Source organism: Drosophila kikkawai, chromosome X, assembly GCF_030179895.1.
Source record: "Drosophila kikkawai strain 14028-0561.14 chromosome X, DkikHiC1v2, whole genome shotgun sequence".
NCBI classification, from domain to species: domain Eukaryota; kingdom Metazoa; phylum Arthropoda; class Insecta; order Diptera; family Drosophilidae; genus Drosophila; species Drosophila kikkawai.
This window is the reverse complement of record NC_091733.1, coordinates 24,052,429-24,080,414: the sequence shown is the minus strand read 5'-3', so window position 1 is coordinate 24,080,414 and position 27,986 is coordinate 24,052,429. Positions and strand designations below refer to the sequence as shown.

General features: G+C 39.1%; 1 protein-coding gene across 4 annotated transcripts; it reads right to left on the bottom strand.

The window, feature by feature from the left end:
- Window positions 1-4,185: 4,185 nt before the first annotated feature.
- pico lies at window positions 4,186-27,896 on the bottom strand. Of its 4 annotated transcripts, none has more exons than XM_017179771.3 (4): window positions 26,877-27,896; window positions 9,458-10,550; window positions 7,065-9,389; window positions 4,186-7,005 (listed from the first exon to the last, which is right to left on the bottom strand). In XM_017179771.3, exons 1-3 carry the CDS (start codon window positions 27,009-27,011, stop codon window positions 7,075-7,077), a joined length of 3,543 nt encoding a protein of 1,180 aa, XP_017035260.1. In that variant the 5' UTR covers window positions 27,012-27,896; the 3' UTR covers window positions 4,186-7,005; window positions 7,065-7,074. The 4 variants fall into 4 exon arrangements, with proteins under 4 accessions (XP_017035260.1, XP_070144737.1, XP_070144736.1 ...); XM_070288636.1 differs by lacking the exon at window positions 26,877-27,896 and adding an exon at window positions 23,827-24,258; XM_070288635.1 differs by lacking the exon at window positions 26,877-27,896 and adding an exon at window positions 13,887-14,045.
- Window positions 27,897-27,986: the final 90 nt, after the last annotated feature.

The window sequence follows — 27,986 nt, the reverse complement described above, 5'->3', positions numbered from 1 at the left end:
TTTTTGCAAACTGATGCTTTTGCCCAATTAAATTTGCATCATTTGTCATGGCAACGAACTGAAAGGACTTCCAGGATATCCCTTGCCTAATCACTCAAACAAAAAAGTTCAGTTTCGAGGGCGATAAGCCAAGCTTGGCTATAAGTTCCCTAAGAACTTGCTTTAAATATTAATTATAAAAAGAGTAGAGCTCAAAACGTAAGCTGAAATAAATAAGGATATAATTTCACAAGAAATATGAGTTACTTTAAAACTTTTAATCAACAACAGTCCAAACTACACCAGAATTCTCTTTGGCAAAGCATCCAAACAATCGATTAGAATTTATATTTTTTGTATCGAAATATCGATTTTAAATACAATTTTTTCAATGTTTTGTGTTTATAGTTGTAATTCTGAGCTAGTTTTTTGTAGGCTAAAAAAAAATACAAATTAAATTTTAAGTAATCAAAATGTTTGCCCATTTCACACAATTTTTACTTATAAAATGTATTAAAAAAAATTTGGAAAATAATTTTAAAATTTTTTAATCTACTAAAATGAAACTAATTTAATAAAATTAAAATAAAATAAAAACATCTTTTACGTAATATTTAAAGAGTGGAAGTAAAACAAGACTTTCAATTTTATAAATAAATAAATAAACAACTAAATAAAGAAATAAATTTAAAAAAAATAAATAATATATTAAAAATAAATAAATAATACATTAAAAATAAATATATATAAATAAATATAATCAAATAAATAAATAAACAATCAAATAAATAAAGGAAAAAATAAAAATAAATTAAAAAAAAAATCCACGTCCTGGACACTATAATTCCAAACTAGTTCTTTATTTGTATTTATTTTTTTAAGCTTAAAGATAGTTAGACATTTTTATTGGTTACTAAATAAAACTAAGCAATACAAAATAGTATAATTTGAAGACATGGCAAACAGTTTAAAGCAAAGAAAAAAGTTTAATTGATTCGGTTGCTGATTTTATACCCTTATATAGGGTATTATAATTTCAGTCAGAAGCTTGCAAAACAGTGAAGGAGTCATTTGCGACCCTATAAATCATATATATTCTTGATCAGCATCAACAGGCGAATCTTTCTAGACATGTCGAATGGATATTTATTTTTTCTTAATTTTTTCAAAATTTTATAAGGGGTTACATCATTAAAATGTTCAAAAATGGCCAACAAATTTTGATTTCCTAAAAAGTAAAATTTATAATGCAGATTTGTTAGCCTAGAAAAAACTAGTATAGAATCGTTTTCCGTTTTTAATTTGATGATTTTTTGGCATAGTTATGTCTTTTAACTTTTATTTGATAGAATATGTATATCGATAATATGTTATATTGATATTCTACGAATGAGATCCTTGGCTATCCCTTAGAACCTAATGAGTGCCCGCCCAAGAAAGTAGGCAACACTTTTGCTTGAAGTCTCCCCCCCTTTAACCTTTCGAGCTTCTTTCCAGTTATTTTGTTTACACACGCGTGCCGCTCCACTCCCACTCTTAGCTCCACTTTCAACCCTCTTCCTGTCCACCTTCCCCTCCCTCCTCACCCCTTTGCCTCTCTGGACAAATGGCCTCCCCTATTTTTGTAAAAATTCAATTAAAATTGTTTAACTTGGACCGAAGACAACGACGAGGCAAATAAATACGAAAAAAAATTACATTATATATATCAAATTGTATAGGAAAAGTAAAGCCAAAGCGAAAGAGTTAACCGGCAGAGCAGTCAGCGTCCAAGGCAGCGCAGTTAGCATCAAAAGCAGCGCAGCAGCAGAGGGGCATTTCCAAACAAAAGACAAAATAACGAGATTCACACACACACACACGCACACAAGAGCCACCCTAAAAAAAAAATACAAAATAAAATAAAAAAGGCAAAATAAAAAAGTAAAAATACAAAGCAAATCAAATAAAAAACACAGAGAGCCAAGCGAGCGAGCGAGAGAAATTGAGAAAAAATAAAACCCGCTTAAATTAAGCCCACCTACAGCAGCAAACTGGCGGGCGGGCGGCCGGCCACCACCAGAAAACCCGTTGGAAAACCACCCAAAAACCACCCAAAAAACAAAAAAAAAGAAAAGAGGAAGCTGATGAGGCTGGACAGCAAACGCACGAACGGGTTAAAGGGTCCAGGAAAGGGGGTGGGTGCTGATCCGCCCGCTGGCACTTGCCAATTTAAAAAACCAAAAGGGGTGGACCATAGCCAGGCAGAAACTGTGTGCGTGTGTGTGTGTGCGAGGGAGAGAGAAAGTGACAGAGACAGGGACAGGGACAGGGACAGGTCACAAGGAAAGGACCACGCAGCATAAATAAAATGCCTGCCCAGCAAACGCACACACAAGGAGCCCAAGCAACCCTTTCTCTGCATCTTTGTCCAGATTCTTGGCCAGTGGGCAGCCGCCACCAACAGGGCCTACTCCTGTCTAACTCCTTTCTCCCTCCTTCCCACCTCCTGCCTTTCTCAGGCCTCCCTCTTGCCTCCCTTCTGCCTCTTCCTGAATACAAAAAAAAATATACAAACCCAAAGGAAACTCAAAATTATGGCCGAGGACAGCGCAGGCTCCGTATTCCAGCTGGACAGGCATCCTGTCTGCCTCTGCTCCTTCTTTCTCTGCCACCCGATCCTGATCCTGGTCAGTTTCGCCATTAAAATGCGTAAATTTGCAAGGATTGCTGCTGCTGCCTCAGCCCAAAAGGTGTGTACGAGTCCTCCGAATGAGAATAAGGACAGTGGGACAAGTGGAGCCAACCACCAAACGTGGGTACTCTATGAGGTGTAAGCAGAAATCTGATGAAGCGATCTATATATAGATATATTTTTTTTGGGTGAATATCTTTGAAAAATCTCAAAACTGTTAGAAACTGTTATATGCAGTTTTGAAGTTGGCTTCCTTTGTGGTTTTTAATTTTGATTTGTCCAGGAAAACTCAGATATCCTTAAGATATCGATTTCAAAACCTTAAGTTGCACATTTAAATAGGGCATATAATAAAATATAAATAAATATTAAAAAAAAAACACTTTTTATAACTATCAAAACCTGATAAAAAATTGCATTATTATTACAATATTTTTGTGTTCTCTAAATTTATAAAGAAAATATATACAGCTGATTAATTTCAACATCTCTCCACTGTACCTCCTATGGGGAAGCCCCCTTGGCCCTGCATGGGAAGTGTATGAAGCCATTGCCACATTCGGTTGCATATGTTGGCACGTTCGCCCTCCCGTGCCACACCTCCTCCTTCACGGATATCCTCCTTAACCATTAGCCTTCGTCCACGGCCAACTCCTTCTCGCTTCCAGCGAGTCCGTCGTGCGTGTACATAGGCAAATAAATATTATAGCTGAGCCCCCAGAAGGTCCAGCTATGGAAGGAATATATGATGCCAAGGATTTTCGAGTGCCGCAAGGGTTAACACTCACCCCGTCTGCCTGCTTCTTTCCTTTCTTCGTGGGAACTGCAGGCGTGCAAAAGTTCAATTGGCGTAAGGTCCACACCCGGGAGACGATGGATGGATGGCGCAGTAATATGATTTACGGGTCTGTCTGGGCACAAAAAAAAAAAAATAAATAAAAAAGGTGGCAAGAACATGTGCGCCGCGGGCGAAAGATGTTGGTGCCCAGCTCATTATCGAATTAGGCCCAAAACATGCCGTGTTTTAGATACAATTGTGAGATTTCAGACATTTTCAATTTGAACGATTTTTGTAGTTGAAGTTTGTATAACACTTTATAACACTTTATAACAGTTTCGAATCAGAATACGGGCAAATCTACCACAATTTTATTTTGTTTTAGATGTTAAATTAAGTGAAGATTCAATAAGTAGCGAACAAGTAAGACTTTTCAAGAAGCAAGCTGATTCTTTCTCTCAGAATATAATAAAGTCCTGCTCAAATGGTAAATCTCCTCCCCAACCCACGGCCCACCTTTAGATAATAATAAAACTTCATTATCATTTTGATTTCAATTTTTCTTAGGCATTTCTCGCATTTATTTCTCATAGTTTTTTATAACACGTTTCTTTCGCACAGTTTTTTCTTTGTTATTATTCGTTTCTTTTTTTAATGTTTTGAATGTTTCTATCAAAATTACAAAAAATTCCACTCGATTCGGAATATAAGGTATATATAGTAATATATATATATTTTTTATCAAATGTGTGTGTTTTTATTTGTGGAAAAAATCGTATCAAATGGCAACATTGTTCACTATATAATAGACCTGCAAAGAATTTCTTGATTTTTTTTTTTAAGTTTTGTTTTTGTTGTTTAATTAGCTTAAATGGTATTTTACTTCTTTTGTTTGTTTTTTTCGCTTTAGTTAGTGGCTGCTGTAGTTTTCTCTTGCTGTATTTGTAAATTTGTAGTTAATGCATATGAATGATGTTGAAAGGTGTCGGCGATATATATATATTAATGGATTTTTACTTCATTTGTTCTCCTGCAATTGTAGTCTTTTCTTTCAGTTTTAAGCTGTGTCTCGAGTTTCCTTATTTTATATAATTAGGATTCGGCATTCGGTTTGATTTCGTGTCCTCTGAATAGTTGAACATTGCTTACTCCCCTTTCTACTTCTCTTTGTTTCATTATTAATTTATTTAAATATTTAAGCAAACGAACGGAACAAACTAAACAAATAATATGTAAGAGATGGCAAACGAAATGTATGTTAAAAACTCTTTTTTTTTTAAACATTCTCAAGCGTCAAGTAGGTAAAGTTTCTAGATTTCACTTTCCATTGCCTTTAATTACATACTTTTTTGTATATATATATATATATTTCTTTAGCTTGCACTTTATTTATTTTTCCTTGGACTTAATCGCTAGGTTCTTTTCGATTTTAGTACATTTAATTAGCAAAAAATGTAGAAAAGTTGTCAAAGATTTTCTTCCATTTCACGACGACGGCGCCTATGGCACATCCTTGTGTTCCTACCATATATATATATTTATATATAGCGTATAGTTTCTAAAAAATATCTTCATATGTTCATATAAATTCAAGCTTTAAAAAATTGGCATTTCCTTTAGTTTAGTTATGTTTATATCCCTAGATCTAGATCTATATCTCTATATGCATAATACCCTTTAGTTTTAGTTTTTGTTTATTGTATAGTAGGAAAGTAAGATGCGAATTTACCATAAGAAACACAATTCTAGATTTATTTATTTATTCTCAAACATGAATATCCATCATATTTATCGTATATTGTTTTGACAAAGGATGAGAAACAAAAACAAGCTTATGGGGGGGGAGGATCTTTGGACAGAGAGAGAAGGCGAAGGTTTAGTCGATTGATTATCGATCACTATTCGTTATATAAACGTAACAAAACTTCATGCGGAGCTAATAAATGTATATGCAGGTGTCCATGGAATGGGCACCTGTATATACATATATGTATGCTTCTATTTATATATATTTATATGGCTGTCTCTGGCTGTACACAAAAACATACACAAAACAAATGGCAAACAAGTTACTACACAAAAATTGATAGAAATATGATCGCTGCATATTAGGGATGTGTAAATCGATGGGAAATGTCCGATATGATATATAGATATCAAAAGTCAAAAGATTAATGGCTAAATTTGAAATATAAATAATTAAAATATAAATATTAACAGTCAAAAATACATTTAAAAATTCAAATATCGATTTAAATATCGATTTCATATATATAAAATATCGAAAAATGTCGTATTTAACGTTAAAATATCGCACAAATATATTTTAAATTATTAAAATAAAAATATATATATTTGAAATGTCAGAAAATATCGATAAATATCGCTTTTAACATTAAATTTGAATTTATCTTGAAGCGGAAAGTTCAAATATCCATTTATATATCGGACTTTGCATTAAATATTAATGCACTATCGCTTTTTTCGTACATCCCTACTGCAGGCTCTCAAGAATCGATCATTTGCTCTAAAAAAAACACATTATTTTGATTGTTGCACTTTCGGGGGATTACGAATAGGTCCCGAAAAAACAAGTTTAGCCGCTTGATACATCTTCGTTTATAAATTGAACATTTAGGAACGCTTATTGCATAATGCTTCAAACCGAAAATCGCTTAATGAAATCTATCAAAAATCATACATTTTTAAATATTTATATATATTATTTACTTAATGCTTATTACATATATTTGATTTGTGTACAGAAATAATTCCCTTGGCGCTTATTGCCTTTAATATAAATAGTTATTGATATGTGCAATATGCACATTATCGATTAAGCGATATACAAACATGATGTTTATGGTTTTTTTTTGGGAAAATCAAAATAGATGTTATGGCTGATGTTTGTTTGTTCGATCTGTTTTGTAAGTACAAAGAGCAAGACAACTATTTGAGGAACTTGACAAATTTTGTTTTTGTTTTGTTTACAATTATTGGGGGGGGGAACTAAAAAGCAAATAATTTTGAAAGATCAACACACATAAACATGTGTAAGCATTCCCTTTTTTAGGTTTATATATATATATATAGGTATATATAGTTTATAAGGCTTTTCCTTTGCTAGCTTAGCGCATTTCATGCGCTCACAAAACGTTTACTACAGTTACCAAAAAAATAAGAGCAAAAAAACTAAAAAAAAAAAACGAAATAGAATTTAAAAAAATATAAAATCGATAAAAAAAAAACATTTTACACTTGACACTAATTTACTCGAGTTTAAAATAATGCCCTATTGTTAATTAAAAAAAAAATAGCTTAATTTTTCTCGCTTTTTACAATCTAAAATTTAGCTTAAATATTTTTACTAATGCATATATGTATATATTTATGAACTGATGAATTCCTTTCCCCATGTCGCGTTTTTCTCTCTTTTTTTTTTATATATAATACTTGTGTAAGAGAAGTGGGCGTGGCCATAGCATATATTCTGGCTTGCTGCTTTTAATAGGAATTTGTTTGCTTTGAAAATTGCTGCTTCGATCGATAGATTCTTTCCTGCATCCTGAATCACCTGCAAAAAAAATCACAAATTAGTCTCGAAATATAAATAATATTTCCAGCTAGACTTACTCTATAGCCACTACACCCGATTGGTCAAGTGCGTCTTGTCACTTCGCTTGGGCGGCGGCGGTGGCGGACGCTTTTTGGCCGCTCCCGCCGGCGGTGGTGGCAGTGGTGGCGTTGCCCCACCATCTGGCACAGAACCACCTGTCGGTATGCCGCCAGGCGAGGCGGTGGCTACAGCTGCGCCATTCGTCTGGGCGTGCACATTCTCATAGAGCGCATTGTGGGCATATTCGTAGTGCTCCTGCACCCAGTGGCTCACATTGGCCGTCTCGCGGTAATAGTGCGACGAGTTTGCACCCGAATTGAGATTGTGGGCGGCCAGTAGATCCTCGTTGCTGAAATCCCGAAAGCCCAGGACCTCGTGCGGCGTGGTGGCCGGCTCTAGCTTACACTTTTGCGCCACCTGCCACTTTTTGCGCATCACGCGCTGCAGATCCTTGAGGAAATCACGGGGCGGATTCGAGGCAGACTCCTGCAGGCGCTTCGGCGAGGTCACCTCGCTGCTGCTGCTTCCATTGCTCTGGCTGGACAGGCGTGCCAAATCCGTGCGCGGTGGCAGCATAGGCCCAGGGGCATAGGTCTGATAGGCCGAACCCGATCCAGTGCTGCTGGACACCGAGTTGCAATTGAGCACCGTGCTGGGCGAGCGCTGCGGCAGCACTGGCTCCGGTGAGCACATTTTCCGGCGCAGCAGCACCGGTGAATCGGCAAACGAAACCTTTTTCTGAGCGGGTGGCGGCGGCAGCGGTGGTCCTGCCTGCTGCTGCTGGTGGGCGGGACCCACATAGTCGGGCGGTGCCTTGTATGGCGGTGCTGCCTTTAGGGCACCTGCTGGCTGCTTCACCGCCGGCTTGATGGGCTTTGCCGGCACTGCTGGCGGCAGTGATCCATTCCTGTTCGGCATGGGCAATAGCCCAGTAGGTGTGCTCATTGGTGTGGGCGTGGCCGGGCTGGGTGGGCCAGCGTAGGTCATGGCCAGCACCTCCTCGGGCGGTGGTGGTGGCGGCAGCGAGGCCAACGAGAGCTGGGATCCATATACATCCTGGTCATCGGGCCCCTCAAAAGCAGGCGGCGGCGGTGGCGGTGGCAGTGAATCCAGCGAAAGCGTGGACGAACACATCAGCGAGACAGCAGCAGCAGCAGCGGAGGAGGCATCACCTGGCGGCGGCTTGGCACAAATGCTGGGCGTCGGCGTGGGCGTCGAATTGCTGCTTGACGAATTGGAGGAGGCACTGCCACCCACAACTGCTGCCGGCTCCGATGACGCCTGCTTAATGACGGCAGCCGTGGGACATGGACGCCGCTTTAGTGTGCCGCTGCCATTGCTCTCCTGCGATTTGCGGCGACTGTGACGTCTGGTGAGGGTGCCGCTGCGCTCTGGAGAACTGGCCTCGCCCCCAGCACTCTCGCAAATGGTGATCTCACCCACCTCCTTTAGCTGGCGTGTCATCGTGGTCAGCGGGAGGTTGGGTTTCATCGAGGGTTTGCGCTTGATTGTCCCAGTGGTGAACTCGGAATCAAAGCCATTGTTGTCGTCCGAAAGGCAGCCGCTGGAGCTGCTGCTGGAGGCTCGCGAGGTGCGGCCACTGGTCGAATTTGACATGCTACTGATGGCCGAGGAGACGCTGCCGCATTGCGATGGCACAGCCGATGAGATGCTCGAAATGGACTCGCTGCGCATCGAGGTGGCGAAGCTAGATTGCGACACGGCATCATCGGGTCCCAGGCAGAGATCCTCGAGGAGTAGCTTGTGGCTGTGCCACAGCTGCTTGCCGTATTTGCACACCCTTATGGCTGTTAGCCAGCGATCCAGCGTGGCCATGTCCTCGGCGCAGAGCATTTTAAGGGAGCGGCATGATTTGCCCAGCGAGGAATCCACTGCCGACTTGAAGCCAAAGGTGAAATCCGTTGGTGATTTCCATTTTTTGCGCCAACCCAGACCGGTGTAGACATTGTGCCCATGGAAGAGCGTGAGGCAGGCCAGGTCGCGGGTATTCTTGCTCTTCTCCTTGGCAAAGTAGTACAGGCCCGAGGAGCGCAGGACAAAATGGTAGCGTTTCCAGCCCTTTTTCGGATCGGCCTTCATGTAGAGCGGTCCATCCAGCTGAAGCTGAACCGGCGACTTGAAATATTCGTCCAGCAGCATTTGGCGTGTCTGGTCGTCATGCTGGCAGCCAGGAGCCATCTGTGGTCCCGGCAAGTACAGCTCGGGGCGGGCAAACAGGGCCAGCTTGTCGGGTCGCTGCTGGAAGAGGACACGGTTGCCAGCATCCGAATTCCAGGCTATCAAGTTATCCACCAAAAGCTCGTGATCCTCAAAGAGGCGTTCTGCGGGGAGGAGGAATTAAGGATAAATTAAAATTGAATTTTTAGAAATTAAGGGGGCAAAAACTCACCCATTTGAAGATCGCCTAGATGCTCTACCAGCGCCCAGTTGGGCTGCATCACCACATGGTTCTTGTCGGCCAGCAGACGCGTCACCTGACCGCACACCATACGCTCATCCACAAGCAGCGACTTGGAGGCTCCATCGGCAGTGAAGGCCTTGACAAACAGCCGCCGTATGGAGGCGCTTTCGAGCTTGTGCAGAGCCAGCTGGATTTTGGCCGCCTTGGAGTTGTTGTTGCCATTAATCTGCTGCTGACTCACCTTTCCATAGGCAGCCAGCTGCTTTTGTTGCTGCTGCTGCTGGTGTTGTTGCTGCTGCTGTTGGTGCTGCTGCTGCTGCAGCATCTGCTGCTGTTGCAGGGATGTATTCGAGGAGGCCGACGACTCGCTGGATAGCAGCGAGGCTGTATCGCTAAAAAGCAAGGAGACCGTGTCACTAAAGGCCGAGTCATTGTCCGGGGATTCGGTTCGTGGCTCTCGGGATGTCACCACGCCCAGCGTGATGCCCGTAGTCATGCCACCGGCCAGCGGCAGTTGTGACGGTGGCAGCGGCGGCGGCGGCGGATGCATTGAACCAGGCGGCCCCAGGCCCATGACCATGCCGTGGCCATTCTCTGAGATTCCGGATGAGGAGCAGCTGCTTACGTCCGCGGAAATGCTGCTATTGGTGCGAGAGTGTGAGCGCGAAGAGGCCGCCGACATGGAGGCATGGTGGCTAGGTGGCGGCTGGACAGGTCCTCCTAATCCTCCTGCTGTTCCCACGCTGCTGGTATGCATAAACGAAGCCTGGGCATCGCTTATTTGCTCTTCCAGCTGGCTCAATTCGCCCAGAATCTGATCCAGCTCGGACTCTTGCGTGTCCTCCAGATTGGCCATGGAGATGCGGTAAGTGTGCGACGTCGTTGAGGTCGTGGTCGTCGTTAAAGGGCGATCACTATTTCTGCGCAGCTTGACGCCAGCGCCAGCACCAGCACCAACGCCGCCAATTACCGGGCAATCTCCGCCAGCCACGAAGCCAGCAGTCGTCACCACACCACCACCACCTGCTCCTGCTCCTCCGCCGCTGGCAGCTCCGGCCGCAAAGATACCCCTTAGGTTGATCTGGAAGGGGAAAAGGTAGAGAAAGAGAGAGATTAGCAACAAATCCATGAGCTAGGTTACATTATTACTAATTTATTCATTTTTAATTTAATTATCTTAATTAAAAATATAATTTAATTCCAGTTAAATTTGATGGATAAAATGTATAAGTAATTTTTCTTTTCTTATTTATTTATTTATTTATTTATTTTTTTTTAGATTTTCGAAAAACAGTTTTATACTCCAAGAAAAAAGGATTAATTAATTAATTAATTCTTAATTAATATACTTATAATATATTCCGATTAAATTTATAACTATACATTTTCTGGAAATATTTTTTAAAAATTAATTTTTCTTTTCTTTTTTTTACAGATTTTTCGAAAGCAACTTTTACACTCTAAGAAAAAATAGGATTTATTAAGCCCCATAAAAAATCGAAAAGCTGGTACTCTATGTAAACCTAGGGCTAACCTGAAGTGAATACATTTCAAACGAGATCTTGGCCAATTGTTGATTATAAATATGAAACTTTTCGCTTTATAATAACCAATTCGAATGGGTGTTGTCTCTCAGCAGCACACACAAGTGTGTAGGCTTTATCGTTGGCTACCACCACCGATCACTACCTGTGACCATTGTGGAACGTGCCACCGTGGAACGTCCGCTGTTGGATGGCGATATTGCGATATTTGCGATTTCATGATTAGCGATTACCGATTTGCCAATGCACAACAGCTGCATTGCTAGCCCTCTCTCTTGTTTCCCTTCCACACTGATCGATCTCCTACAAACACGTTACACATTTCCGTTCCAACAACAACATGGCTAATGTCGGCCTCCAATCAAAAGCTAAGCCGCCGACAACCCCCGTTTCCATACCCCCAACCATACCCATTCCAATTCCCTTCTCCCCTGTTTACCCACTACTTTTGGCGTTTCTCCAGCAGCCGTTGTCGACATTGCTGATAGTTTGAGCTTTGTTTTTTATCGCTTGCCATTGCCACTGTTGCTGTTGCTGTGCAGCAGCAGCTGAGGGAGCCGAGCCAGTGAGTAGCAAGTGTTAAGTAATTTTCCAAAGCATAAGTCACGTACTAAAGCGACAAAGAACATGGACAGTCACAGAGATGTGAGAGAAAAACCCCAACTACAATGACTGGCAATTGGCCAGGAGAGAGGGAGAGAGAGTCCTCAATGGCGGCTACCCCCTCATGGAAATCCGTTCCCATCTCACAGAAACCGTGACTGACAGCAAAACAGGAAAACAGTGACTTTGAGGCCTTGACGACAGCTGTGATAAGAAATAGCAAGGCGCTTAGCTCTGCTCGATTTTAATTGAATTTATATTCACAAAACAAGCATAATAATCAATGGCCTAGATAGTAAAGGATATCCTTTTCATTTGAAGACAAGAAAACAGGACAGAAACAGTGATAGGTAATGGGGAAAACAAACAGCACTAGTTTTGCCTTGAATTAAATGTATTTTTAAGCTTAAGTTATAAAGGAATTTAATCAGTATTTGGGTTTTTTTTACTAATGAGCTTTGAGAGGCCTTTTAAATATGCTGAATAACTGCTGAATAGTTGCTGAAAGAATATTTTAAAAATACTAAATAAATGCTTGACAAGGGCTGAATATATTTGGAATATATTTTGAATTAATGCTGAATTAATACTGAATATATTTTGTATAGGTGATAAATATGTTCTTAATAAATCTTGAATAAATGTTGAATAGCTGCTGAATATATGCTACATGAATTCTGAATAAATGCTGTATAAATACTAAATGAATGCTGAATAAATAATGAATATATGTCAAATAAATGGTAAATATATCCTGAATATATGCCGAATAAATTCTAAATAAATGCTAAATTTATGCTGAATAAATAGTTAATAAATCCTAAATATCTGTATGCTGAATATACGCTGAATATATTTTAAATAAATCCCGAATATATTCTAAATAAATGCTAAAAATATTTCAAATAAATTCTGAATATATGGTAAAAAAAATACTGAATATATTCTCAATAAATTCTGAATATATTCCAGATAAATGCTGAAAATATTCCAAATAAATCTTGAATATATTCCAAATAAATCCTGAATATATTCCAAATAAATGCGGAATATATGCTGAACAAATATTTTATATATATCATGAATAAATGTTGTAGATCTAATAAATTAAAAAAAAAAAAAACCCCCGATATCACTAATAGTTATAAGCTTAACTATTTAATCACACTCAAGACAAGTTACATCAAACGTTTATAGCACTCAACTACTTTCAACGGTTGAATATTTATCAAAGGTTGTGATTTATACAAAAATAATAAGCAACTTGAAAATACAAATAAAGCACAAACACAGAAACTGGAAAATTACATGGAAAAAACAGTTCCAAAGTTAAGTAAACCTAGGTAACTTTTATTGAACTTCTTACATGAAGGAGCTCCCGTCCACTCTTCAATTCCTGATTACTGTGACAATGTGTAAACATCACTACCTAGTGCCGACTTAAAACTGGTCATCACTTTGGTTACTTGGCACAGACAGAGTGATGGAGTTGCCTCTTTAATGGCCTTTTCAACGCTCGACTGAATGAGTCATTGCGTGGGTCGAAAAGGTTTTTTGTTGTCGTTGTTGTCGTCTTTTTTATTTTCTTTTTTAGGTAATTGGCACTTTACCCAACTGAACTTCAGCAGTGGTACTGGGTACTGGCGGATGAGATCCCAGCAGCACCGACCACGTCCCTGTGTCAGCTGTGCAACGCACCACGAAGGGCAGCCAGGCAGGCAGGCAGGCAAAATGCCGGATAAAATGCGATGTGGGTAAGGTTAAAACGAGGTTAGAGTTGGTTCCATTCCACAATGAGTAGTATGTCGCCCCGCTTGGTTAGCGTTGATTTATGAACAAAAGTGGAATATGGAATATGGAATACAGAATGCAGATAGATAGATAGAGAGAGCGCGGTGCGGCATCTAATGACCCCCACTCAACACTCTATCGCTTCGTCCGTCCATCTGTCCATCCCCAAAGTTCAATGACAGTCGCCACAACAGCAATATAGCTACAACAACAACAAATTCCAATTGACTTTGCCTTTTGGGTAGAAAACTTTTTTTTTCCCCCGGGGGAGGGAGGCGGCACAGAATATGGACAAAAGAGAAGCACGGTGTGGCCGCCAGAGAGTTTAGGAAAGAGCGGGGCAGACCCCACACAGCATCCCATTCTCGCGGCCATTTGTTGTTGTTAGTTTACGACTCTTGTTTGCGTATTTGCATAGGTCGGGTGGTCGGTCCACTACTACTGCAGTGTCCCAGCTCTTCGGTGGGTCCACACAGTACCGTCCCCATTCTCAGGTTTTCAGCACGGCAAGAAATATTAAAAATTAAGAAAGAAAGCCGAAGTTTAAAAATAACATAAACTTGTAATTTGGAAAAAGATCATGAAAATTGATCACAACTAAGCCAAAAATGCTGTAATTTCAATTTGGAAAACTTTTCTGTGATTGTTTTTTATTACATTAACAACACAGCATACTAAATCTAACAAACAAAAATTTATTTTTTAAATTTAAAAGGCTGTAATCCCTTGCAAAATGTTGGAGGAATGGGCAAAAAAAATTTTGGGACAAATAAAAGTTAAAAAAATTATAACTCAGTCAAAAATGCCTTAATTTTAAATCGGAAAACGTTGTTATGCTAGTTTTTAATAAGTTAACAAATTTACATTCATATTTAAACATTTTTTTAAATTTAATTTTTGCCCAATTTTTTTAAATTTTAACCATGTAACCCCTTATCAAATTTTGAAGAGAAAAAAAAAATTTTTCTTTCAGACATGGCTAGAAAGACGCGTCTGTTCATGCTGATCAAGAATATATATGACTCATTCACTGATTTTTAAGCTTCTGACTAAAATTATAATTCCCAAGTACTACTTTGGAAGCCCCTAATTATGTAAATTAAATCAACAGACCAGATTTAAAGTTAAAAAATAGACACAAATCGATTGAAAAACAAAAAACTAATATTAAAAGGTCTTAACTGTTTAGAATTAATCGTTTTTTATGTATTTTAAATAATTATGAATGAAGATATATAATATTTAAAACCATATCTAATGTTTCTTCTCTTTAAATCCAATATTTCAGCTCGATTTTAAATAAAAATCTTTCTAAATACATGATATTTTACGACCCTAGTATGAATTTAAGATTTAATATCAACTAACAGTATTCCTGTGTTTTTTTTTTTCAGTGTGTACTATTTGGTCCACTGTTTGGACCACTGATGGTCCTCACAACCAAGTGCCAAGAACCGAAATGCAAACAGAAACCAAAAGAACGCGACACAGAAAACTGCAGACGGGAGAAGGGAGAGTGGAGGCCCAGAGAAACGAGAAGAATTCCAAGCAGAACTCCTTCATACTGCACCACAGAAGCAAGTTACAGTTGAAGAAGTTTTCTAGTGATCTGATCAACCAAAACGAAATAAACGAGTAAAAATATCATCCTGGATTTAAAAACAAAAATAAAATATTATAGGAAATAAGACAACTTTTCAGTGTACCTTGAGACCTCATTTTAAAAAAAGTATGTCCCTTGTTTTTACATATTTATGGTAACCAAAACACACATAAATAGTACACTTTTATTGCCAGCAATAAAATATGTCTGTTAATATCGCTTTAGTGTTTTTAAGTGTTTTGAATTACAATCAATAAATATCATTGGACTTGGTAATGTGACTCTATTATGTTATGGCAGCTGTTTACGGGTATTGGAAAATTAACACTAATAAAATGTGAGACCTTTGGAAAGCGATTTTATTTTTATTTTTGCTGAATTATTATTGTTTGTTTATGCAGCAGACTTGCACACCGACAACTTCTGTTTAAAAGTTGTTTAAATTAGTTTTAAATTACAATCATCGAATGTCTCAAAGTCGTTGGTGATCTGGAAATAGGTTTTTCTTACTGCAGTTCAATGTTCTTGGCGGATCGGTTTTCTGTCGTTCACCTTGGGGCACATGGCACCAGATCAATGCTACCTACCACTATATTATTTCCATGATAAACCAATTATAGCCTCGACGGAGCCGATAATTGTATGGACAGACAAAGAGGAGAATCTATTAAGACCGATTCGAGGCTGGTTCCAGTTTCACTTCCACTTCCATTTCCTCCACCTGCCGCCAGATTGTAAAGAAAACCTAACCCAATAAGCCAACCCGTATCTTATCTAGAGTGGCTGCTCCATCTAACAATTGGGCAAACAGATATACACACTCCACCCATGACCTACTCCACTCCCGTAGGGCCGCAAGCGTTGAGGTAAGTAAGTAAGTAAGTGGCATGTTCTGGGCCCGTTCCACTCCCTGGGGAGCTACTTCCAGAGTAATTACTTTTACTTTGGCGCATTACAAGGCTCTTTCCCCAGCAATTAACTAAAACCCACTGACGTCACTCTCTCGCCGCTTGGCTGAGTGAATAAATGGGAATGGGAGTAGGTCCAACTTGACTTGTCCAAGGCCCGAAACGCATTATGAATATTCTCATGTTTGTGGACATTTACAGTGACTTCCGTAGTCGATTAATAAAAACAACAAACAAACAAAATATAAAAAAAAAAAATAAGCGGCACACACACAAAGCTCCAAGAGTGGTCAGGCAACAAGAGCAGCAAGCAGGCAGAAACTAAATTAATACATTAAATTTAACTTTTAATGGGCCCGGAGACACGCCACTGCCTTATATAGAGTGAGGGAAGCCAAGCCAAAAGCCTCATCGCTCCTTTTCGCGAAATTGTCGCTCGTAAAGCGCCAAACAGCGCGTAGAATATATATATATAAATATATATATATAGTATATATGGGAATACAGAATTTATAATGCGAGTGAGTGTTTCGTGTATTATCATCATCATCATCATTGTGATGAAAAGAAGCAACAGCAGAGTTGGGTTTTAACTCGGTTTAGCTCTACACTCTCAACTTCATTGCGTTTTTCGTTACGTTTCGCTACGGTTTGACTTTGGGTTCGGGTCGTTAAGCAGCCTAATTGGCGGCCCCTATCAGAGCTTTGCACTAAAAGAAATATCATAACTATATAGAATTAGCTTTAAGTATAAGGTCAAGTCAGGGTTTTATGGTTACTTTTTTATAGAAATAACCATGAACTTTTAAAAAGAAATATATACAAGGATTTTGAAAATATTTAAAGATTGTTAGAAGGTTTACTAAAGAATTTTCAAGGTATTATCAAATAAATAGGAGAAATTAGGGTATTTTATTTATTAATTTTTTTTTTTAATATATATATTTTTTTTTTAGTTGTTTTTTTTTTTTTATTATTTTTTTTAGCTTATGTTATTATTTTTTTTTTAAGCTTATTTTATTATTTTTTTTTTAGCTTTTTTTTTTTATTTAATTTATATTTAGTTTAGTTTTTAATTTATTGTATATTTATTTTATTTTTTTATATTTAGTTTATTTTTTATATTTATTTTATATTTATTTTATTTTTTTATATTTATTTTATTTTGTTTTTTTTTTTATTTAACCTTAGGTTAAAGAAATTAAAGAAAATATATTCTTTATGCTAATATTCTATTTAATATTTTCCCTTGTGCTTCTTTTTTTTCTCTGTGTATTCAGTGTTAAGTTCAAGGCAAGACAATATGTATGCAACAGGGGCAAAAGCAAAAGAATAAGTAACCAGGAAGAGGGGACAAACACCAAAACGAAATTGCTGGGAAATGATAATGATGATAATAAGACCCACTGTGCAATGTTCGGTGATTCCCATGACTGACTTTTGTCACTGCCAAGGGAGTTCATCTGATAAAAAAGAAACAAAACAAAAAATGCTTTAAAAATCAGCTTTACTTTGAATTTCATACAAGAAATAAACAAGAAGAAGGCCTTCAAACATGGTATTTCCGTTAATTACACTTTCTTACCCAAGATATATAGTTTATACATATATTTCTTGATATATTTCCTTAAAAGCTGCTGCTTTTCAACATCCCCCCGATAATGACAAGCCTTTTAAAGCATCTGACAAGCATATAGGGATCATTCAAGTGACGCTGCACCCTTCATAACCTTAATCTTTGTCCCTTCGCTATATACATACTTCACTTTCAGGAAGTGAAAAGAGCCAACATACACGCGACCCTTAGAGAAACATCTGCCGAGTCCGTTTTGAGTAGAGGAACCAAAATCCTTTGACAGGACATAAAGACGATCTTGGAAGAACGAGCCAGGGTCCAGGAGAAATCTGCGTTGCAGATCGTTCTCTTCATTCTCCGGTGTTTTTGTTTTTTCTTTTCTTATTTATTTTTATTTTTTTCTTCGTTTTCGTGGCGCGTGCAAGGCAGCTAGTGACGCGTGTCCTTAAATGCAGCTGCCGCCTGAGCACACAGCACAAATATAATCAACAATAAATCGGATCCGAGGTTTTCGCCCCTTTTTTTTCGGGAACAACTGCTGCTACGCACTCATCCCCATCATCGGCATGCCCAAATGGCCAAGGGGAACCTCTATAACAATGGCAATTGCACCTGCCGTCAGCCCAGGCAGTGTCAGCACAATGCAAAGTGGTTAAAGGAGAACCTTTATCCAAAAACGGACGATGACGCTCGTCCGCTCACTCCACTGCAAGTCCTCTGAGTCACACACACACACACACACAAACAACACTCCACTGATTACGAGATCAAGATAGCCACCGTCTCAGACATGGCAGACCCGGGGAACAGATGCGTTTTTGAGTACATCCTCCAACGGTGGTTGGTTATCCCATTTGCGCACAATTCAAGGCGTTTTCCAAGTACACTTGGAGAAATAAATGGATCTTAAAAGGTGCTCCAAGGCGATTTTGATAGATTGATATGCCTCAAAAGACAGAATATGAATCTTGTTAAAAAAGGTTTTCAATGTTTTTCTATAAAAATAATACAAATAATTAAGGTTACCTTTTTAGAAAAGGTTTTAAGTTGATTAATATGACTTTAGAAAATTTGTATATTTTAAAAATTGTATAATGATATATTACTAATATTTTTTAATATTATTTTAAACCCTTTTACTTTAATATTTGTACAGTTTAAAAATGCTAGAAATATTTTTAAAATTCCCCAAGTGTAAGTCTAGTAACTTGAGACATTCTCTTCCCTCGTGTTGTGTGTGTGTCTTTTAGGGGTTGTTCTTTGGCTGCTCTGCAGGCGATCGGATCGGGGTCCACCCACCACTACCACCAACCCCTTCCCTAGGCCATCATTCACATCAATCACTTGTTGATACTGAGGCAAAGTATTATAAAGTGCAGTGGCAAGTACAACAGTTAAGCGGATGAAGGGGAAAATTCGGTTGAACATTCCTAGTTGTAATTCCCTCATTTCCCGGACTGTATTATAAATCATCGAAACGTATGATTACGCGCGTTCCCTTTGCCCTTTTTCTACATTTTGACAAATTTTTTTTTATTACAGCTCAATCAAATTAGAAGAGCGATAAAGAGAAGGGAGCAGTGCTCCCGTTCCCCCCCAAGGGAATAGTATTGGAAATGGAAATTATACCATAAATCAATAGTCTATATGGATGGGAAGAGAGGATTGTGCCGCCGCTTCCAATCAATGTGCATTATAATTTTAGAAATTAATTCGGCAAATTGGTGGCTAAATGCAAAGCCCACGCACACATAACGCTGCCTGCCTGCCTGCCTGCCTTCCAGCGTTTCAGCGTTTCAACGGAACGAAACCAATTAGGAACGGAATGCGGAATACGAAATGCGCTAAAGACCATCTCTATAAATTATACAGTCATCTAGTCTATATCTAGATCTTGCATATGTAAACACACAAAACATATATGTTTGTACATATGTATGTATTGTCCGCTTTAAATTGCTAAAATGTTTATTGCGGACTTTAGACGAAGTCAATTAGCGAAAACATTGAGCCTGGGAATGGGAATTGAAATGGGAATAGGGAGTGGAAATGAGGAATGGGAATGGAAATGGCAATGGATGGGATGGGATGGAACTGCGACAGAGACTAGCCTTTGAAATGGGAGCAGCCAGCTCTGATTTACAGTGTGACCGAAGCCCATTTGACGCAGAGTTCAATGTGCTAAATAATCCCCATGCAACTGCATTTGTGCCTCTGTAGCTGTTTGTCTCTCTATTTATTTCCTTTTTTTTCTCTGTTCGCTCGTGTGGCAAAATGCAATCTATTAGCGAAATTGGGTCACTGCACGCCCACTTGGTAACACACAGGGAGGGAGCCCCTTCCGTCTCGACCTGGGCCTTCCCGGTCCCCCCCTGTTTAGAGACCGAAACCGATCCGTTCCGACCCGATCCAAATCCAAATCCAAATCCGAGTCCCCGCATCCGAATCCAACGACGACGACGACTGTCTGCAAGGCGGCGGCTCGGCTCGTGTTTAAATATAATTTACAAATTGTAACAGACGCCCACAGCGGATAAAGAGGGGAGAGAGCCAACGCCAAAGACCAAAACCAATACAAAAGCCACAACTAAAAATACGATACAAATAAAAATTTTTGCGCTAATTTTGAAATGAAGACGCGGAGACCCAGCGACCCCAAGAAGCCCAGAAGAAGCGTCAGCCCCAGAAGAATTAAAGAGGGACAACAGCCTGCAGGCATCCGATAGCTACCCTGAAAACTCCTTGAACTCTGAATTTTTTAATAGGTTTTAAGCTTAGAGATCTCAAAAATCTAGTTTTATTATTAAACAACTATATTTTTAGTTAGAAAATTATATTCTATTATTATTAATAAGAAAAATAAATGTTTTGAAGTTTAAAAAAGCTTAACATTATTTTTAAAAATTGTTAAATCCTTGCAAAAACTTCCATCAATCTAGAAAACAGTTTCGAATTTAATTTTAATAACATCCTAGCTGTAAATACCGGGTGATTACTGTAGAATAGATCAACTGCACAGGGTCAGCGGGTGTATGTGTGGGAAGAAGTGGAAAGTGGAAGACGGAGACGTAGAAACAGAACAAAATGACACCGAATAAAGTGGGGAAAAAGACAGCGATGTAGAACCGATAGGCCGAGTGCCGATAGACGCAACATAAATTGACTAGAGCGAGGAAGATGAAAGGAGGAAGAGAGCCACATACAGAGAGAGAAAAAAAGAAGACAGAGAGAGCGAGGCAAGTGGCGAAAGAGCAGCGGAGCGAAGGCGTGTGAAGCAACAAGCCCAAGTACATAATTTCGAAATGAATATATGGCGACAAAAGAATTTTAAATATGTGCGCGTATGCACGTTGTAAATGGAGATGGAAGTGCGTATGCGAGTGTGTGTGTGCCGTACATTATTTTCCCCATTTTTGGTTCCTAAACGGAAACAAGCGATAATAAAATATTTACAGCAACAGCAGCAACACCAACAACAACAACAAATGAACAGCGTCGCCGCAGTTGCCGCATAAATATTCAGTCGACGTCGCTGCCGCAACAGCGCATGTAAAAGCGAAAAGCGAATAGGGAACGTGAAAACAGGGAAAAGCGAAAACGCAAGCAGGGCAAAATCAAAGGCAGCAAGGCGTGTAACAAGAGAATCATAAAATGTAAAGCAATAGGGCCACAAAAACAACAACAAAAAACACAAGAATATGCAGCCAAAGTGTGGACAACAATAACAAGAGGGCGGGGACAAAAAATAACCGCAAGAACAGCTTCCAGCTTTCATGTGCCAAAGGCTACAAGAAGTAGAACCGATCTTTGCATACCCTTTTTCCTCCAGTTAATGCAGAAATATTTTAATTTTAGTATTATTCATAAAATTCTTATAATTTAAGTAATTAAAATCTAATATGTAAATGCAAAAAATAATATAATCGTTACAATCCTAATCGCCATGCCGGATATTCAGTAATATATTTCACGGATCCAGCAAAAGTGAAATATCCTCCCAAAGGGTATAGGTAAATAGGGGTTTGTGGGAGGGGGGTCAGGTGATGCTCCATCCCCAATGCCGATGCCGGCAATTGCTACGATAGAGAAAAAAATCGCCTCTTTGGACGCCAACAGGCCGACGGCACAGTGGGCCGCATCAAGGCCTCGTGTGGGCGAAAAATTCATTTCATGGCTGCTAGGAGATTGCATGTGTGCACGGATTTACGAAACCCACATGTGTGTGTGTGTGTGTGGGCGGATCGTAGAATCACAGCCAGAACCAAAACCAAAAGCAAGAATCGAAAGGGGGAAAGCTAATGTAATTGCAACAGATTTGCCCTGGTACACTTCCATTACGGATCACTCGGTCAAGTGGACCATTACCCAGTAAGTAATACAAAGTAATGAAGATCTTCCATGCAGCTTTACAGTTTAAATGATAAGTGTATTCTGCAAAGTACATATCGTACTTATGAATGTCTATATGCTACATTGGAGCCATTTGCAAAAGGATTTGGTTGAATATGTATCTTGGAACGGGATCCTATTGCAGTACAGGGTTTTCTTTGTTTTTTAATAAATCGTATAATCACTGATTACACCATCTACTAACACTATCTTTGTATTATCACAAGTCTATACCAGTAACCCAATTCCCAACTATTCAAATAAGGAATCGAGATAAGATCGTCTTATAATATTTTAATAGTCAGGTTATCTAAGGTATATATTCTTTGCGGATCAAGTGGCTTACGGGAAAGTGAGAAGTCAGGATTAATTGGCTTTTCTACACAACAGCAAATGCTCAGAAATAAGTGTAAATAAACAGTGTCGGAAACAAGACACTTATAGCGATTATATACTCTCCAGAGAATAAAGTTTGATCTTCTGCGAATTGAAATCTCAGATCGTGTCTCCTTGCAATAAATATTTAGCCTGGGCTGTGCGATCAAGTTTTGTAGTTTTCTTGAGTATTACCAGTGGAGATGTGAAACAGATTCAATTACGAATTACTCGGTAAAATCCACATGATTCTTTTTTAAGGTATGGTTAGCTAGTAGTGTTGGAATAAACATATAAATGAAATAGTCATATAATAAAAGACGTGGAAAAACTCCCACCTTGTTTTTACTTTGTCCATAATAACTGCGTCACCCTGAATTATTCCATTTCATAAACTGCGATTACATAAAGGTTCTATACATAATCAAAAGTATTAGGCAATACGAAATTAAGCACTTTTATAAAGGCACGTAATTAACCCAGTCTTTTGGTTTCAACCATTATTTAATTCTGCATTTTTTACTGACCATAATGATGTTTTTTAATGACAACCACTTTAATCTTTTATTTCTTATCATTGGATTGGATGTAAGGATGGATGGATGTTGATTGGATGTAAGGGGTTCTGGAGAAGAGAGATCTGAAATCTTTCACTATAATTCTAAAAATTATCGCTTTCATTTTACGATCTTTTCCGCATCACCAGCTAGTCAATAAATGTTTTTGTCTGTATGACAAACGAAAAAGACCCAAGACAAATACCATTAATGGCCGGGAAAACTTGTCTCGAGCGTTTTTCTTAAATCTATAAAATCAATCACAGAATTTCCACGAACTGTCGCATGAGTCACATTGTTTTCTCTCCCTCTTTCTGCCTTTCCCCCATTCTCCCGTTAAATCGGCGAGAGATCTGCAATTACAATCTGTTTTGGTGGTGTGTGCGTGTAAAGGGGTAAAATCGGCTGTGCGTGCATGTGTGTGTAATGTAATTAAAAAGAGTTGAGCAAATATTTGACGAACGTGCAGGAGCAATTAAAGGAAAGAGGAATGAAGGAGTTTGGAGAGAAGAGAGCGGCCAAGGAAGTCAACAAAGCGGGGGAGAGAATAGAATGACGCACATACATATGACTAGACGAAAAACCGGCGAAAAGTAGGCAAAAGGCAAACGGGACATTGTCAGGGTTGCCACCTTCGCTGTCCGTTGCCAGTTGGAGCGGAAGGAAATAGAGATAAGGCACAGAAACTGAAGACGGAGTAAACAATAATAAAAGCTCCCCTTTCCGATGGGGCATAAAACTAAATAATAAACTGCTGTCGATGCAATCCATTCCCCTCTTCTGCACCCCCAACGACACTCGGCCGAATGAGAGACAAAAGCGAAAACGCATTAACATTAACTGCCAAAAACAAAAACAAACAACAACTCCCGCCGCCTTTGTCCATCTCTTCCACGCAAACAACTGTGCTTTTCCAGGGGCAGGAGGGAAGTGAATGTGTGCGTGTATAGGTGGGTGGGTGGATGTAAGGAAGAAAGAGATAGGGACCGAGACTGCCGTTATTCCTCTTACCACGTCGACGTTTACGTCAATTTTATTTCGATTGCCGCTCTCCTTTTCTCGTCGCCTGCTGTTTCGCCTCCACTTCTCTCAATTAACAAAAGGCACTTTTAATTATTGCTTCATTTACCCCGCGCAATTCTTCTTTCTTCTTTTTCTTCTGCGGCTCGCCACCCGATGTGGCAGTTATAAGGAACTTAATAAACGCGTACAGCCAGCCAACAAGAAAAAAAAAGTGCGACGCAACGAGACCGAAACGGAACGCGAAATCAAAAAACCAAAACAGAAATGAAAATAAAATAATTGTGCACTTCGATTTCCGCGCGCGCTCTTTTCAATCAATCTCGCATTCGCCGTCCCGTTGTTTTCGTTTCGTTACTAAAACACATTCGTTTCACGCTGCGTCGCTCTGCGGTGCGTGTTACGTCCTCTGCGCGCGTCGGTTGAAATGGAAATGGCGAGAGAGCTCGAGCCTCGAGGCGCTGTCGCTGCCGCTGCGGGCGTTGCACAGTGGCGCAATTTGAGTTTTCCATTGCCAAAACCATAATATTTTGTATAATTTTTGAGACATATTAATACTTTTTTGATTTTAGTAATTAGATAAAAAAATTGTTTTGTAAATTAGTGTTAAAATTTTATTAACATATTTGCAATCGTTAAATATTTTCCTTTAATAAACATATCACAATTTTTGCCTATTTTCGACTCCACCCATGTAGTTTTTATTTCAAGAAAATAATAAATGTACTTGCGTAAACTAGCTAACCATTCCCTTGAGTGTTTACGTAATATATAAAGACTGTTCTATAGGCGTGTTTATTAAAATTGGTTAGGGACATGTGATTTGTTCCACTGTACGTCACTGCTGGGTCCCTGGCGCTGCCAACCGGCGTTCGGATGCAAGGAAGTTGGCAGGACCAAGTGGCAGATGCAAGTGCGTACACCGAAAGAACAAAATCTGTTTACATAATGAAAGTAACTCCATTCTTATATGACTGCATTTGTATGTTTTGTTAAAGAATTTCCCTTATCTTAGTTTTTTCTTTAATTTTTGTTTTTAGAATTATTTAAATTAGTTTTAGTTTTTTTTTTTCTTTTTTTTATTTCTACATGTGTATTTAAATTACTTTAAACACACATTTATTCCTTAACTGTGTTATCTCCATATAAAACCTTAGAACTGAGACCTATCCTGTCATGAAAAATATATTTAATCTTTTGGGTTTGACTTTTACTTTAAATTTCTTATTTACAAATCACAGTGAATGCACTTGGTTTTATACATTTGTTTGCGGTCGAACAGCAAATTTATAATATTTATATTATAAATCCAACATCTCGCTGATATGAAGTATTTGCTGTTGACAAAATATCAATTTGTTTTACTGTCGTATTCTTTGTGTGTGATGGACAAACAGATATCGCAAGGTAAACACAGTTTTTGCCAAATCCTGCGGCACTATGTACGCAATTAAGCAAATTTGACACGCACTCACTGGGCCCACGAATGTCCTGCTGTGCATCCTTGAGGTGCACGCTGTGGAATCCTCGCACTGCGGCGGGATGCGGGATTCGGGATTTGGGATTGGGATCGGGACATGGCACGTAATTGCAGTTAAATTTTATTGCAGTCACGTAGCAAAGAACAGGGAAGACGACTAAAATTGAATGACCCACTCACTCGTAGTGTTTCGATTACGAGATACCCTAGGCTTTAGGAATACTTGTACACGTATTTTAAGAAAAACCTGGTTGTAATTGCGAATCGGTATAATCTAATTTAGGAGAATATTTCCCGAATAACTAAAAACTGAACTACGGTTATCCTTAGATAAACGCTTTATACTTTAAATTCTTTTATTTAAATGACGCGAAATTATTATTTTAAAATTATTTATAATATTTAACTTTATAAGAATAACTACAAATTGGATATTGTCATGCGATATTACCATTTTGAGAGATCGCGTAAAACTAATCGACCTTCCTTATTGAGGGTAGGCACTAACTGATGGAGAATAAAAACGCAAAAGGAGGCGAAGCGAAGCGATGTGCTGTATATCGCACATCGTCTTTCATCGGGAATCGTGTTTTCCTCGCCGCTTCTCTCGTATAAACAAATCGGGAACAACTTCAGAACTTCCAGAACGACTTTAGATCTGTAAACTTATTTTCCCCCCTTTTTTTTCAGAATTTATGCACGGTGAAAGTAATGGGGCAAACGCGGAGAAAGAAGCCAAAGAGCAAAAAAGTTAGTACACCAATTAATGTGTCGGCACTTTGAGGAGCTAAACGAGCGTTAACCCCTTTAAGTTTTTTTTTTAAATATATAAATTATTTTTTTACATTAAATATTGTATTTCTTTTACTTTACAAAACAAAAAATTTTAATTTTTACAATACTTGAAATCATTTTCCCCCACTTTTAATTTAACCAAGAAAAGCACGTAATTTTGTAAAACAATATAAAAAAAATAAAGATATATTTAATTGACATCACAGCTTGTGGCTTTTGAAGGGTTAACTCTAGCTGTTTTTATTGCCTTTGCTGTTGTTGTTGCCACAGCATCTGGCCTAGAGATTAATCATCGCACTCTCCGCGATCGCCTTGACTCATTTTCTTCGAGTGTTAAAAAAAAAAAAAAAAAGAATACGAATACAAATATCGCAACGAATATCGGGCTGGCACTGAACTTTGTACCTGGGATAAGCACTCCGCTTTGGCTTCAAGTTATACAGCGACCGACCACGCCCCCTTCCCCAGCAGTGCAACCAAAAACAGCACAGAAATCAAATAGGAAAACCGATAGACACTTGCAGAAATTAACATCATGGTTCAAGAATTAAAAATGTATAATCTACTTGGTTTCTTGAATTAAAATTTAGAAACTAATAAAGTTGGTGACGGGAAAATAATAGTTATTAATACTATTAAAACTCTTAGTGGACTTCTCACTTTCTTGCAGTGTATTTTCGTTGTGTGGGAGTAAATTATAAAGTATAGAGGAAATACAAACACATACGCAGGCATGATACTTGGGAGTTGCATGGATGATACTTACATTTGTTATTGTTGCTGCTTCCTCAAGGCAACTGAGAGAGTTGTGTTGCTGTTGTTGTAGCTGTTGCTGAAGTAAGTGCTGTTGTTGCTGGAGCTGCTGTTGTTGTTGTTGCGCCGCAAGACCACCACAATCCATAGTACTGGCAGTGAAAAGGTGAAGAGAGGGGCCACAAAGGGGAGTGGGAGTGGGAGTCGTCAATTGAGAGCTCTTTGGCCGCTCTCACTCTCTGTCTCTCTCCTTCTCTCCTATATTCTGTTCCCTTTGTGTGTGCGATCGCTTAATGCAGCGAAATGAAAACAGAAACAGAGACCAAAAAGTTCGGCATAATTGAAGAAATGCGATGGCGATCCGTCTTGAATTTCAACGATTCGCAGCAAGGGACCCGTTAACCGCTATTTCTTCTGTTTGTGTCTCGTTTCCTCCTTTTTCTCCGTTTTTAGCTAACTTTGCAGCTTGCCTTTGTGCATTTTCGGTCGAAAAACCGCTTCCTTGCACTCGCTCTTGCTTGCTCTTTCTCTATCTGTCTCGCTCACTCCCTCTCCGAAAGTTGCGTGGGCGCGCACACCAACCACACTCATGCAGCGCTCGTCCTCTCTCGCTCGCACTCCAACTCCAGTACCAATTCGAACTCCTACTGCAAATGCGTTTCCAATTGCTGTCCCAGCTATTGCACTTCCTCCGCCTCAATTAATCAATTAATAATCCTTTTATGCTTGCCACGGCCTTTCCTACGCTATCAAGCCCCGTTAGTCGCTCGGCCGCTTTGTTGTTGCTGCGCCGAGTGCATTTGCATTTGCAGCCAGCAGCATCGCACAAAAGAGAAGGAAAAGGAGTTTCCTCCTTTTGCGGCCATCGGTGATTCACCAACAAATGGAATGGCACAATGGATAATTCACTTCGCTCGGATCGCAGGACGACGGATTTGAACACACAAAAAAAAAGCGGAACTACGGAAATCCGTGCGTAGATTTTCACGAAAAACGAAAAACGCCCCGCCCGCGTTGTGTTGGAGTCAGTGTCTAGAGCCAGTGTTGCCAGATGAAAATATGGTTCTCCCCCTAAAAAATCCAGTTTTTAGTATTTTGTGTGACCGTTGTAGCAGTTGGTATA